General features: G+C 47.1%; 4 protein-coding genes across 4 annotated transcripts; 1 reads left to right on the forward strand and 3 right to left on the reverse strand.

Annotated features, from left to right (window-relative positions):
• Positions 1-5274: 5274 nt before the first annotated feature.
• Positions 5275-7904, reverse strand: F4807DRAFT_257284 (phospholipase D/nuclease). Its single transcript, XM_047994452.1, has 7 exons — positions 7128-7904; positions 6899-7057; positions 6623-6834; positions 6232-6553; positions 5978-6174; positions 5846-5919; positions 5275-5720 (listed from the first exon to the last, which is right to left on the reverse strand). The coding sequence occupies exons 1-7, from the start codon at positions 7797-7799 to the stop codon at positions 5569-5571; spliced, it is 1788 nt and encodes a 595-aa protein (XP_047857799.1). The 5' UTR covers positions 7800-7904; the 3' UTR covers positions 5275-5568.
• An 823-nt stretch (positions 7905-8727) lies between these two features.
• Positions 8728-10695, reverse strand: F4807DRAFT_257338 (uncharacterized protein). Its single transcript, XM_047994453.1, has 3 exons — positions 10624-10695; positions 10375-10564; positions 8728-10302 (listed from the first exon to the last, which is right to left on the reverse strand). Exon 3 carries the CDS (start codon positions 10234-10236, stop codon positions 9019-9021), a length of 1218 nt encoding a protein of 405 aa, XP_047857800.1. The 5' UTR covers positions 10237-10302; positions 10375-10564; positions 10624-10695; the 3' UTR covers positions 8728-9018.
• A 428-nt stretch (positions 10696-11123) lies between these two features.
• F4807DRAFT_257342 (RING/U-box) lies at positions 11124-11876 on the forward strand. Its single transcript, XM_047994454.1, has 3 exons — positions 11124-11353; positions 11426-11575; positions 11638-11876. The coding sequence occupies exons 1-3, from the start codon at positions 11237-11239 to the stop codon at positions 11734-11736; spliced, it is 366 nt and encodes a 121-aa protein (XP_047857801.1). The 5' UTR covers positions 11124-11236; the 3' UTR covers positions 11737-11876.
• Positions 11877-11990: 114 nt separating this feature from the next.
• Positions 11991-12470, reverse strand: F4807DRAFT_456622 (SPC12-domain-containing protein; the record flags this gene model as incomplete). Its single annotated transcript, XM_048000903.1, has 3 exons — positions 11991-12203; positions 12282-12341; positions 12420-12470. 3 exons carry the CDS (start codon positions 12468-12470, stop codon positions 11991-11993), a joined length of 324 nt encoding a protein of 107 aa, XP_047857802.1.
• Positions 12471-14192: the final 1722 nt, after the last annotated feature.

Raw genomic sequence — 14192 nt, forward strand, 5'->3', positions numbered from 1 at the left:
GCGATACAAAAGGAAGTTGCCCAAGATGCGGCTAGGACTCCAGGGCACACCGTCGGTCCAGCGCTTTATGCCTGATGAATGCTCCTCGTAGATGAATACGTTGCCACTGACGATGAGGCCCGCTCGTTCTCTGTCGTGGGGCCGTCTTGGTACGTGGAAGAGATGACCGCTGAGACATGCTTCGAATAATATGAGGGCATCCATCGTGCTGGCGATGTAACCGCGGAAGGTCGGCTGCAGAGGACTCGCCGCTATCCCCGTATGTCCTGATGATAGCGAGCCCGACGGCGCCGTAGGTCGGTCGGGTCCGGGCAGCATGCCGCCGGAAGACATGGCTGCGGTTATGGACGAGCGCGTTCGACGATAAGTTTTACTCTTGCTAGTTGAGATGCAAGCGATAGCTTAACTGATGAAAGCTTTTGCGATGATAGTTAAAAGAGTATTGCTAGGCAGAAGTAAACTATATCTCTAAGGAGATGTCCCAGCACGTAGGTTGGATAGTTTACTGCGTGTCCAGGTGTAGGGTAATGTTTGTCGCGAAATGAGAGCAGATATGCTCGCAACTCGAGACCTAGTTGCTGGCAAGAGAGTTAAGGTGCAGGTTCTGAAGTGCCTAAAGGACCTGGCGTGAATTGTAAGCTGGAGGGGAAGGAAAAGAAGAAAGAACGTAGGGGAATTATCAGAATCTTACCTGGAGTTGAATGTTTTACAGTTTTCGATGGGACTGGAGAGGAGGTTGACAAGCTTCCCTAGAAAAGGATAACTGGCTGCAGGGACTTCAATATATATGAGGAAGACCTGCCAGAGAGACCATGCGACTTGTTGCTATGTGCTGCTCTGGCAACAAGATAGGCTGGCTCTGACGCCTCTGGAGTTTATTGCCTCGCTTTGAGGGCTCTGTCGGTTTAGAGGGAAGGGAAAAGACCCTTTGTGGCACTAGGTAGAGCTGGTACTCGGACCTGTTGTGGACTTTGACTCTCTAGTAAACCCAGACCGAGCGAACCTTAATGGGGAGGGAGGGAATTGGTACACTGCCGGCGTAGATGCTTGGTAGGGTACTTCTATGCTTGGGGAGGTCTGAGATCTCCGAAAAAGGCGTATTGTAGACTAAACGGAGACGGCGCTACGATTGAGTTCGTGGCTGCCGCCTCAGAAAGCTACAAGAAGCTCCCTACTTGCGTCTAACTAGATACCTGGAGTAGAGGGAGGTATGGTCGGAGCTCTGAGGTGGTGGTCCAAGTGGCGTCAATCAGCTTCGTTAAGCTTTCAGATACTCAGGGGAATTGTAGACGGACTCCGAATTGGTGTGATGGTGGTCGTCAATTTCCGCTGTTGGTATATTTTTTTTCTAACCGAGATGATCTGAATGCTGGATGACGATCAAATAAATGAATGATGTTGACGGTTTTGTTGTACTGAAGGAAGGCTTTCTGCACACACAAGGTTAGTTATCACGACACTGTTTTCTATTAGACAAAATATCGACGGTGATAATATCACCAAGTATTGTTAACGATTGTCTCGGCTTGTGACTTACCAGGGGCAGCTTCCTGTCAATAGAGTGTGCGTTAAAGTAGGTTAGCGTCAACAACACTGAAGTCTGAGTTGAGGCTCTAAACTTTGTTGTGAAGTTGGGAATTGTCTGGTATCAACTGGGTAATGTCAACTAAAGTGTAAGATTTAGAGTGGGAATTGAAGTGTCTTTGATCTGCTCAGATTATTTTTTGTAAACTGAGAAATCGTGGGAAAATTGGGAGTCATCGGTATGGAGGAAGATCAGAATGGTACGCACCGACCGCCTCGCAGTATTTTTTGAGAAGACAAGGTACAAATGTAGTTGCCTTGTCAATTGCTGGTTTCCCGGGTGGTGATAAAGTGCAATTTGCACCTACCATCTATGCTCGCCGTGAATAACTTCGACAACGAAGGCAGAGAAGGAACGATATGGTCTACGACAGGAAATATGACGCATGGGCCAAGGCCTTTTTATAGGTTGGGAAGTCGAGGGTCATTCTTTCGAAAAAAGGAACGAGCGAAATGAATATGACAGGAAGGACCATAGAACTCTTGCACAAGTAGTCCCCTGTAGCTGGTATTCTTCTGTAGGTGGATGGAGCATTCGGTCCTCTAAGTATTCCTCTACTCGTGTTGTGACTACGTACCCTACCTTCCGTAGGTACCTTACATATCCGTCGTAGTGTATCTCAGCAATTTGCACCGGTAGACACTTGGGGCACGTACATGCAACAAGTATGGATGAGCACTACTTGCATCATTAGGTAATCCCTAATACCTACATACTGCCTGCAGGTGGCGTTGATTCGTTCGTAGTAGGTACGCCTCGATCAATTATGACCACATGGGCGATACCGATACTACGTGTGGAGCTGGTTTGAGGTCGTCCATACCATACCGACATGAGTGCCTACCTATTATTTAGGTATATATAGAAGCTGTGGCTATGTATATACTAGCTACATGTACTTGCTTTGGTATACTTGTATTATGTACACGTATATGACTCTATTTTTGGTCTTCAATGTTTAAATATCGCTTCTATCCTTATCCACTTCGTTATCGATCCTCTTCCCGTTCATTAATTTCCTAGTCTTGCTACTCGTTCTCTTTATTTTGTTAGCCCTGCTACTCCATGTCGTACTGGGATATACTCTCTATCTTCGGATGGATTAATTCTTGCCACCCAAGTGGGATGTTACTTTTCTGGGTCGGTTGACAGATGATTTATGTGCAGTATCCATCGGATGGGAACCGTTATTCTTTCTGGTCTGTTTGTTACCTACACTGTAACTTCATGGATACATACCTTGAATTGGGTAATCAGTTTCAAACAGGCTCCGAAGAGTGGCAGCTGAGCTAGGCATAAGACGATCTAGAGAGAATTCCGGGATACCCACGTCAAGCTATCTACGGAAACCTCTAAAGATACAGCATTTAGCAGTGTTGGGGTATATCCTATATACTCTTACCCTGTTTACTCTTACCCTCTTTTCCGATCAACATTCTCCCCTTTTAGAGGTGGCGTCGACAAGGAATACTATGATACCTAGTGCATTAGAGGATAAAGAATAAGATAGTTAACTTGTTACTATTGGCGAAATAGCCACCTAGGAAGCTATGACACTCGAACCCACCTCCTTTCAATGCTATACGGCTAGAGCTCTCGAGTTGTTGATGTAATATGACGGATAGATGATGGCGTTTCAAGGACCAGCCATCTAGACGGTGTACGCTATGCTGGGAATTGCAATGCCAACCGGACGGTAACTATTTTGGTTTATTCAGTCTAGATTATCTTAGAGGCTAGTTCTCGATGAATCTAGGTAATGTGATGATCTCAGTAGGTAGACAAAATCCTCTGTTATGGCATGTGTACCTAGTTACAATCTTTAAAACGAATTTATATGTATTTATTGTAATTACTAAGACTATCGTTGAATGAGTACCAACAAGCCTGGCAAATTTTGAATATTTTACATGTATCAACTATTACTCAGGTTGGCCGGCAAGCTAGTAAACGTGCAGTAACTGAAACCCCTCTCTATGTCATAGGCAGCTTGTCGAGCTCTACACGTAATGTCTGCCGAACATGATCAAAAATATCTACACATCCAACTAGTTAATCACGCGTCGTCATTCACGATCGATTGTTAGGGGTTCTATGTGTGGTTGCGAAAGGCTTCCGTTATTTTTTACTCTTTGATTCTTAGATGAGAAGTTTTGGGTGTGGCATTAGGCCAGCCTTCTGTGGACAGTGTCCTAACCACAAGATGTCGTAGCCCTATTCACACGTTTGCTGATGTGATCACACGAGAGAATCCGAAGCCGGTTAGGAGGTGATCCTGTCACCTTTAAGCGCGCTTCTAGTCTGGATCTCGATGGTGTTCGGAGCAATTAAGCTTTGTGCTATTCCCTAGCCCCGGTCTCGAGCTCAAAGACTGCTGACACGACACGGTCCTGTCGACAGGCCAACCCAAATGTGGAAAGCTTTTAAGGTTCAGGTTCAACCTTGAGGCGAATTGGGGAGGGGGTATCCTGTCAGCTCCCATCCCTCTCCTTTCATAATATTTGATCCAACTAGTGTGTTTGCTAAAATTGAACATACACTTCATGAATACTTGGAATAATACTCTCTTCCGGAACTTGAACATTCTGTCATTAACACTTGAGGAGGGTAAAAGTGGAAGGAGACCCGATGGGTTGTGTTTCTGGGCGGTATTCTTGCACTATGACCTCGCTGGCCGACTCCTTTTTAAGCGTCCCCCGTAGTAACATCAACAGTAGGTAGAAAGCGATGAAATAAGCATTATCAAGACTTATATTAACCTTCAAGGCACCAATAATATTTTTACGGAACCCTCGAGCTGACATAGCCTCGTGGAAGACAGTACATTCTTTCTGTATGATTGTAAGCGGGGAGTTCGCATTAATTCTCTCTGCTTAGGTAGATAGCTGCTCACCTAGAGTCTGTCTCGTGGGTACCTTATTTTCGATCAACTTGGCAAGCGAGAGTATGCAGCATCGTAGTAGCAAAACAGCTAAAGATACGTCCGTAAGGATGAGCTTTTTCCTTGGCTTTTATATAGCTCCCCGACCTGCCTTATTATCAGCTCATCTTCATAGAATTCATAGCAGATCGCCCAAATGCAGGTACGAGGCCGGCAAACTGAAAAACAAATATGCTTACCTTCGTCTCAAACCAACCGAGGGCTCGGTAGGCTTGCATGAGAACGATGTGCGATAATAAGTTCTCACGAAGCAAGAATCCGCGAGACTTGTTCCGAAAAGGGGATAGCTGATCATCCAATCTGGCAACTGAATAGGGGTTAGACGAGCCGTGATAGCCTCTGTGGGGGTGCCACGGGACGATTCCCGGTCTAATACATGCGACCAGGCCGATCCAGGCAGCTGCTAGGACACCGATGAGCACCGCAAACCTTATAAGCACGGTTGGTTGTAACATGGAGCTACCCTGCGTGGAGTTCTATCTGCCGCTTGACTATTTCATGTGAAATCTGGCTAGCATCTAGCCTTATAGCTAGAGTGGATCTGGGGGACACTTCATGATCTAGACAGGCATTGAGGGGCGGGACTGCGCTACTTGCTCCGCATGCTTGCCGCGTTACGTGCTTAATTCCGAGTCTCTTATTTTCGAATCTCGTAGAGAAGCGTCTGAGTTGCTTAGTAATGCCTCATGTGTACAACGGGAACATTGAAGCTTGAGGAGGTTAGCAAATGTCGGGCGTAGAAGCCAGCAGTCACTAACAGTGAACATGGGTGATTATAGGGAGCTATTTAGTATACGCACGAGACGCGCTTTGATGGTATCCATGTGTCATATTCAGAATCGGCAGGCTAGGTAGGGTATATGCAGCTGTCGCCACTTAAGCTTTAGGAAGACTTAGCGTAGATCATCCGGAGAACGGATGATCTTGGCATTCAGACGTCGGTCCCGCTAGATTCTAAGCTTCCGTCCATTAATTGCTCACACTTTACCCTCTAGGATTATAGTACCATGGGGTCTAGGGCTCTAGCGTAAATGACCGGGCGTCAGTTATCGAGAAAGAACCAAGGACGTTTCGATGCTGTAGCGCCGTATGCTTCGCCAGGAATTTCTATCGGTACTGGGATGACATTGCTGAAGTCGGCTGGATCAGAGGACCCGGCCCCTTCTTCGCTAGAATCCCGAGACGGTATAGGAACTATTTACCATTTAAGTTAATAACCATCGTCTGTGCATGAATTTGTAATCCTCAGGATAGGCCAAAGAAGCGCTTCATACCCAAACAGGGATGGAAGAGGTAGAAGAACACCGATTCTTACTTACCAACTACTCCGCATTCCCAGTTGCGGCATGTAATCTTTGGGTTACCGGTCCCCCTCTCTTTCGTCAGGCGACCCCTGAATGCCCGAATTCCACATTAGTACCGAAATCGAGCCTGGGAGGGTGAAAACTTACCATGCGCTTTCAGATAGATTCGCGCTTCCAATATAAGCATAGGCGGCCTTGGATTTGCCTGAGCGGCGATGGCGGACCATCATAAGCTTACTATGCACGAGAATACCAGTTCTGACGCTTCTGGAATCGCGAAACAATTCTCGAGGAAACGTGGCCGAATCCCACCACTTGGCATGTGCACAGATGGTTCCCGCAGCCTAGAGGACCTTTTGTTAATGCTTTTCCTTTCTAAAATCTTTCAAGCTTGTGCTTACATTCTTTCCGCCACGGCTTTTCACTACCGTATCGTGAGATGGAAAGTAAATTCGAAACCTGTCCTTTAGGGCGATCTTGGCTGATATTGACTCCTTAGTTTTGCCGCTCTTCGCACCCCTCATCCCGTATTCTTTCAGGCCGTTGTCGCCTTGAGCAGCATAATATATGGCTAATACTAGGTCTATGTTTAGCGATCCTAGTGATGAAGTCATTAAGTCAACCTCGATCTCGTCAGTAGTATTGAGTCCGAGAGACGTTATAGCTCGACCGAGCCCGCAATATCCTGTTCGTCGCCACTCGTCGCCCGCATGTGATGCCGCGCTACACTGGCGTTAGCCTTCAATAACAAGACATCCTCTAATAGCACAAATGCTCTTATTTAGGCCTTACATTGTATGAATGAATCTGTAATGATTTGCTTCTGAGAAATCGTAGTTTGCAAGGCTATTTACAAGGCTCTCGTCTAAGTTTTGAGCTCGAAGAAAGTAACAGAGCTCGTCGCCGAATGGGCCGAGCTTATTAGAAGTCTTTGATTTGGGATCGTCGATTCGAGGAAGGTCTATAAGAAAAACCATGTTCTCAATAATCCCGTTCTCGCCCCACTACACCACATTAAGTTAGAAGTCGCTTGAAATATTGCCATTAAGCTAAGATGCTTCAACTCACGTCGTAGGGAACGAAATTCCCAGTCGGTATCACTACTCGCAAATATTTAGGGTATTTTAGTAGCTGTAGTTTCGAATGCATGTTTCCGGTTGACATCATAGGCGGGAAACAGAACTTGATAGGCGCGCCCCGGGGCACGTTGGCCTTCATTTGCTCTTGCTGTCGGAAAGGGTGGTCCTGTTAGCTTAACGGTACATAGAAGCGCTGATGGCTTTCGCGAGGACCATACCTGGTCTTCGTCCGAAGCGAAAGCAACTAGAATAACCTTAGTCTGGGAAAATTCGATCTTGGATAGCAGCCATTCTTCATCCCACTGAAATGAGCTGATCATGGCCAATTCAAGCTCGTCCTTCTGCAGAACCTCCTCTATCTTGATATCGTCTTTACGTGGACATCCTGCGACCCACGTCTTCTTGACTATACCCTTCGGATACGGGAGGTGGGGAGTAGCTTTCGTAGCTAAGCTGGCTCGTGGCTTGAAATCGACCTTTGGTCTTTGTCGACGGTCTTGTTCTTCGGGTTGCGAATCTGACGCCTTTCGCTTCACTGATCTTTGGCGCAACCTCGCAAGTCTTTCCTCCTCCATCTTCTTCCTGTCCATTCCTGCTAGTCCTAGGGCTGTGGAGCTGCTTGGTGTTGCAGATGTGGGCTGTTCGGGGTTTGATGGTGTATCTTTCAGCGATGCATTTTCGGGTGTTTGTCTGGTAGGGGAATTATCGGGCTCTTTGGCGACCGAGGAGAGCTTAGGTTTCTGTTCCGATCTGCCTTGGCCTTCGTCTTCGCCCGAGTCGAGTTCAATAGGTTCCTTGGGCGAGGCGCCGCCAGATTCTTGCAAGGACAAAGCTATCGCGTAGCGTAGTGCAGCATCTTCGTCGCCGCCAAAAGCATCAAGACTGTCCATGATGAAGAAAATCACTGACCATCGAAAGCGTTAGTAAGGGAATCTCGGCAGTTGATTTTGTGGAATATGGGATTCCATTGGTGGGACCATCTACCTAGGTAATGGCTACATGGTTGAAGCATTGACGTAAAATGGACCGCGTAACGGGCAACGCGACCTCAGCACGGCATCACGTGATAGCCCCTTGGCATTTTCCGGCTTCGGAGGACATGACATCACACGAGTGTACCTATGCACTTACCTGCCCCTTTATATGTACCTAGACGTCACTATCGATTCTAATAGTTCTCGTTGCTAGGTAATTACCTGAGTTTATGGTCTAAGCATTTATGGGATCCTAGTTAGTTAGTATCTATGAATACCTAGTTATAACGGCAATTATGTCCGAGTTCACATCTTTGAGCTCGAGGTTTGACGATATATCTCGACCTTAGAGGTCTTTTGTATTAATGGCATGGGGTCATCGGTAGACGTTCCGTTAGACCAAGTGCCTGAATATATCATCATCAAAAAAAAAACCACCTTTTTCTCTACCCCGAAATCTCGTGACCCCCTGCGACTAAATCGCCTCTATCCCTTTTCATCATCTTTGAAGTATCGAACCATCACTCCTTTCCGAAATTCCATACCGCCTTAACGGCCCGGATCCGATCCATCTTCCCATCTAGAAGCCGAAACCCCAGATCCGACGCCCGATCCGATACCAAGTCCGGTCGATTATGTACGTGGTGATTCCATGACTCCAACTTGACAAGATCTACCTTTAAGCCTTAATGAAAACAAGTTTTCAGGAAGTTAAACGCAGATTGCCAAGCTGCCAACTACCAAGTTGGGCTTAACTGAAAGAGGCGCCGTGCCTCATATTCCGTAATACATTGTCATGTGAATAGAAGAAAAGAAAAAAAAAGAAAAAAGCGAAAAAGAAAAAGCAAGAATGCGTTGCCCTGGTGTCTCTTGTATCATGCGTAAATGTCGAAATGCCTAGCCGTGACTATTCCTAAGTATCACAGTACAGCAGACGCCGTCCCTCTGAAAAAATAAGAGAAAACAAGAGACGAAATGAAGATGTAGTGCGCCGTGGTCGTATGGTACCCGTGATACCCATAACAAAGGGAAATGGTAGTTTCGTTGTCAAGGTAACCCATTATCTGTCTCTAGACGCCAATAGCACCATACGTAAAGTTGGTTCAGAGGAATGTGAAAGTGGTTGTGGATGTAGTTAACGTGAAGACACCGACCGGCTAGGCGAATCTAACTTGAGCACTCGGCGAAGGCTATCCTCCATTGACGAGATTTGGTCTGGCTGATAATGCGTTAGATTCGCCTGCACAGGCGGGATTGCCGGCTGGCCAGTTCGCGCGTTTCCCGTAAGAACTGAGGCTGGAAACATCCCACGAGGCATACGACGTGGCAAATTGGGATGTTGCGGGCGCTTGTCAAGCTGCGGGGAGAATTGCTCCGGAATCTGGCGCGCGGAGTCTGATAGCTGTTTGGCCGCCTCGTCATCACGAGCAAGGCGGCCGGTGAATAAGTATCGTTTTAAAGTGTCTGACGAGTTGGTGTCTTGGTTTGCAAGTGCACCAAGTGTGGGGCCGTTATTAGAACGAACCGCTTGCATGCGTTCATGGAAGGGTGTGGAGAAAGCGGCTCCAATTGGTTGATGCGGATCACCATCTAGCTCATCCGCAGAGATCCCCATGCTCCCAGGGCGCTTGAGATTAGCTGCCGGACGTCGCATGGGACCGGGAATGGTTGCTGTCGGGAAATGGCTGTATTCCTTAACAGAGTAGCTGTGAGACTCTAGAGGTGGAGAGAAAGGACTGAGGCTGTGGGCATCCGCATGGGTAGAGCTCGCTCTACGAACTCTAGCCTTCTCAGCTCTGTCGGCACGGAAGAGTAACTCCAAAGGGGAGTCTTCAGCCCGCGGAATGGATACCGGGCTTGGGCTTCTCGTTCCCTCTGTGTCCGTGGTCGAGCAAGAGAGACCTTGCTCGGGGCTAGACATGGTGGTCTTCGTCTTCATTGTCTGGGGAGTGTCGACCGCTGCGGCACTGAAGAAGCTTGGGATCGGCAAATCCGAGGGGGCAGGGGAAGCATGGAAAGTTGAGCCTGCGAAAATAGGGACATCGTTGTTCTTAGATTGAGGAAGCGGACTATTGCGATCCGACTTAGAGGTGCCGATTGTTTCGGCAGCATCCTTAGCCTTAGGCTTCTTAGGCTTCTTGTTACTGTTGCGCGACTTTTGGCCGGTGGAACTGGCGCGCTGCGACTTGCGAGTTTCTTGATTAGGTGTACCTGGGCTTCCCGCAAGAGGTTCCGACCGGCGAGAGGGAACGTCGTTCTCAGAAGCGTAAGTAGTGGTCTTAGGGGTGGTGCGATGCCGGCCGCCTTGGCGACGACGGTTAGGTGTCTGACTCGATTGCGTAGTACGCTGCATGATTGAACGGCATGTAGTCCGAAGAGGATGAATTTGATGATGAAATGAAATTAGAGCCTGACGAGGCTGTTAAAGATCGGTATGTAAATGTCAAAGCGACGACGTAGTGCGGGGATAGGTTTAGCGATGAGAACATACTGTATTTTGAGGTGTTGTTTTGAGTAGCAGGAACAGCAGTTAAGCTTGGGGGAAAACAAGGATGATTGGGAAAAAAGGCAGTGACTGCTATTTTTCAACAACCAAAGACCAACTTGATTAGTTGATTTGCCTCCCCGGCTCTGTCCCAGGAATTCCTTAAGATGACCTGGTGAAATGTGGTGAAATGTGGCTGTGCAAGTCAGTACGTTTCGCACGTTATACCCGATGTAGGAATGGGACCCAGCATACCAGGCGAACGTTGGATTATTACTGGTAGAAACCAAGACGAAACCAAGCGATGGTGAGTGACTTGGTAGTGACTTTGTAATTTGGGAAAGATTGGGGAAAATTGCAAAGAGAGAAACCGTGCTTTGAAGTACTTGGCTAGCAGCTAGGTACTTCGTTATGTAATTCGTTAAACCAGTAAACCTAAAAAAAGACCCGGCGGGGCACCTTGCAGCAGCTGTCAAACGGCTGATTTCCCCACTCTGACAGTTAATGCTTATGTAACACTGTCCCGCCGCCCGCAGTCCGCAACCTTGAAGGCTCCAGCTCCATCGTAAAAGTAGGCATGTACCTAGGCAGGCCAGGCAGGCACATCACATATTGATCACAAACAGCACTGAGGGGTATTGACGTGGAAAAAGCTTCTGTTCTACACTGTACAAGACTTCTTTGATTTATTCATTGCATCACCAACACCTCCATTTCCAAGCTCTACCAACAGATCCGACCTTTTCTCCGCAGCCAACCAAACTACGTCAAATCACCGGCCCCATTCTACTATCGACCAAAGCTATCCCGATAACGAATATTCCGACCATAAAACCACCGCTTACTCTCCCGAATTAATCAATACAACATGGCCGACATTGACATGACCGATGCGCCCAGCGCCTCTACGGTTGCCAAGAAGGGGCGCAAAGGCGGCGACGCCGACAGTAAGAACGAAGAGAAGAAACGTTTTGAGGTCAAGAAGGTAAGGAAGACCCGGGGATTAGCTATACTACTTTCTGGAGGTAGTGCACCAATACTAATATTTGGGGACTAGTGGAATGCCGTTGCTCTATGGGCATGGGATATCGTCGTCGACAACTGTGCTATCTGCCGCAACCACATCATGGACCTATGCATCGAATGCCAGGCGAATCAAGCTTCCGCTGCTAGCGAGGAATGCACTGTTGCTTGGGGCATCTGCAACGTAAGTCATATCGACAACCGTCCACATGAGATACTCAGGTAAATTAACTAGCTTACTTAAAGCATGCGTTCCACTTCCACTGCATCTCGCGATGGCTCAAGGCACGCCAAGTATGTCCGCTAGACAACCGAGACTGGGAGTTCCAGAAATACGGTCGTTAGGAGGGGAATATTTACATAGGCAACATCGCGAAGGCAAATTCGACCTCGATCATCATGCCATCCTAGTGCTGGATGCATTTGCCCGGAATGAGACAAGGACAATTCACATCACATACTTTGGCCACATTTATGGTGGTAGCATCGCAGAATTGAGTATCATTCGCATCACATCCCACCCTTAGTTTAGTGGGAGCCTCTATCCACGTCTCAGAAGTCCATAGCTATGCCTCTCAGGTATGAATAAATCCTGCCTTTTATTTCGTAAACATCTTCTCGTCGATGACTATGTTCTGCTGCGCACTCGTGATCGCCGATTCGCCTCCGACGGGGAGCCACTTAACCGGATGTCTGTTGAAGAAGGGCCATGGAGGAACGACAATGAGGAAGGTAAGGGCTGTGCCGGCGAGGCCAATTTTAAGCGCGAGAGTGATGTCTTGTAGGAAGAAGCCGACGAGGAAGGAAATGCCCTATTCGATGATACCGGGAGTTAGCAAACCATTCAATGCTCGAAGAACAGATAGCGACATGAAGTGGTCCTCTCATACCCCGACGATTACGAGAACAGCTGTAGCTAAGATCTCGGCTAGCTTCTGGCCTTCGAAATCCTGTACGTAATGAATAATTGGTTAATAACGTAGTTTGTTAAATTCGTCTCGTTACGAAGTAGGGAAACGGTAACGAACAATTTGACCATCTACTGCGTCTCTAACTTTCTCCAAGAGTTGGTCTGCCATAGTCGCGTAGAACCCAAGATATATCTATAAACTTCCGTATGGTGATGAAGGTTGTCTCTCGGTCGGTGATGGAGTTGTAGTCAATTCGAAGCTATCGTGTACATGATAGTTTCCACATATGTAAGTCTAAGGTCCAAGAGGTTTACCTGGCAAGAAGTACCCAGTTGCGGCTGTTCATGCGACGTGGTACCTTGTCGACGGTACCCAATCAGGAAATAGTAACGATCTTAGGTAATTTTTAGTGCAGAAGTAGTACGTATCAGCAACCGAGGTGACCCCCGCCCCGCCCTTCCCACTTTCCATAACAGTTCCATAAACAGCCACATGGAATAAGCACATGCATCTCCAATGTTGATTAGAGCATGTACTAATGTACCTCGATATGAATTGAGGCCTCAACGGCGCTGGCCTATCCAAGCTCGCACGATAATCAATATTACATGTACTTGTAATAAGTTGTCAACCACAAGTCCAAGTATGTGTACAAAACCAAGTTTGCCATGATTGTCCTATTAGATCTGTTGAATGAAGAAGAGTTATGAAAGAAAATAGATTTACCAGTGTATTGGATTATGGAGTCGGTTCCAGATGCCCATAGACGGTTTGTTAACGCCAATGATTCAAGTTCCTTATTTGCAGCTTGATTCGTGTTTGTTAAACTGCTGATTTCAGTACTTACCTAGGCAGGTACTTGTGTTCCGTCATCAGAAAGGGGGTTCCAGATAAGCAGCTGAGATCCTATTGCATCCAACATTGGACTGTTGGATGCGACTGTTCAAAAGTAAGGTATATATAATACATATACATATATCATATATATATACAGAATACATGTGAATGCTATCTTACAGGTACTAGGGGCATAAGATCCGTAGATTACAATTGGATGCAAGATACGTACCATGTTGGGTGGGTCTTAGAAGGTCGAGATTTCCTGCAGGAATTTTCGCCTCTCAACGCAGTAAACGTCAATTCCCCTCTGTTTGACTGGCTAACCGGACCCAGTCAATAGGCTAATTAATTTTTTTCCTTCTTTTCATAGGGCCAAAGCTCAGACGAACCTAAAAAATCTGGAAAATCTGGTTAGCTCGCTTTAAACCTAACTTTCCATCCTCGTCGATTCTTTCAACTTCATCGTAACACTTTTTTCATCTTTCAATTTCTCACAAAAACATCGACTTCTTGCTGGTTGGTAGATAATTGCGCATGCAATCTACTTATTTCTCAGCAAATACATACTACTGATCCGTTCGATTCTATCCAATTCGGAAAACCCCTCTTTAATCAGGAGCTGAATCCGTTCTCATACATCATCACAATCTTTGTCGATCCAGACGTTAATCGCGACTAGAGACGACTACAGACTCCAAATCTGCGCACTACCACAGATATTAATCCGCACACCCATCGTCGTCCTGACTCGATCCCGTTAGGCCAACAACTAGTTCAACACCACCAGATCATCCAACCAGTATCTTTGGTCAGCTTAACCAGCTGCGTTATTTCCCTCATCCCGTCGAGGTGTCCATTGCGGTAAATACCGCCGCTTCTCAGAAACCACCAAATTGGCGGGCCTCAAATCCCACCAGTTTTCATTCTCTCGACCGCTTCTTGGCCCCTTCTGCTGGGTCTACAGCGGCGCCAACAAGAAGCCACCTTAACTTGACCGTCGCGCATGCCATTTTGACAACAAAGTCTTCTCCCCTCGCCAATCCGTCTGTG

The sequence above is a fragment of the Annulohypoxylon truncatum genome (assembly GCF_022578515.1).
Source record: "Annulohypoxylon truncatum strain CBS 140777 unplaced genomic scaffold F4807scaffold_4, whole genome shotgun sequence".
Lineage (NCBI taxonomy): Eukaryota > Fungi > Ascomycota > Sordariomycetes > Xylariales > Hypoxylaceae > Annulohypoxylon > Annulohypoxylon truncatum.

Bases quoted from the DNA above. Each gene is read 5' to 3' on its own strand.
- F4807DRAFT_257284 (XM_047994452.1), bottom strand. From the start codon at position 7,799: ATGGACAGTCTTGATGCTTTTGGCGGCGACGAAGATGCTGCACTACGC. The intron at 6,835-6,898 runs GTGAGTTGAAGC...AATGTGGTGTAG, and splicing joins GGAATTTCGTTCCCTACGAC to TGGGGCGAGAACGGGATTAT. The intron at 6,175-6,231 runs GTAAGCACAAGC...AAGGTCCTCTAG, and splicing joins AAAGCCGTGGCGGAAAGAAT to GCTGCGGGAACCATCTGTGC.
- F4807DRAFT_257338 (XM_047994453.1), bottom strand. From the start codon at position 10,236: ATGCAGCGTACTACGCAATCGAGTCAGACACCTAACCGTCGTCGCCAA.
- F4807DRAFT_257342 (XM_047994454.1), top strand. From the start codon at position 11,237: ATGGCCGACATTGACATGACCGATGCGCCCAGCGCCTCTACGGTTGCC. The intron at 11,354-11,425 runs GTAAGGAAGACC...TTTGGGGACTAG, and splicing joins AACGTTTTGAGGTCAAGAAG to TGGAATGCCGTTGCTCTATG. The intron at 11,576-11,637 runs GTAAGTCATATC...GCTTACTTAAAG, and splicing joins TTGCTTGGGGCATCTGCAAC to CATGCGTTCCACTTCCACTG.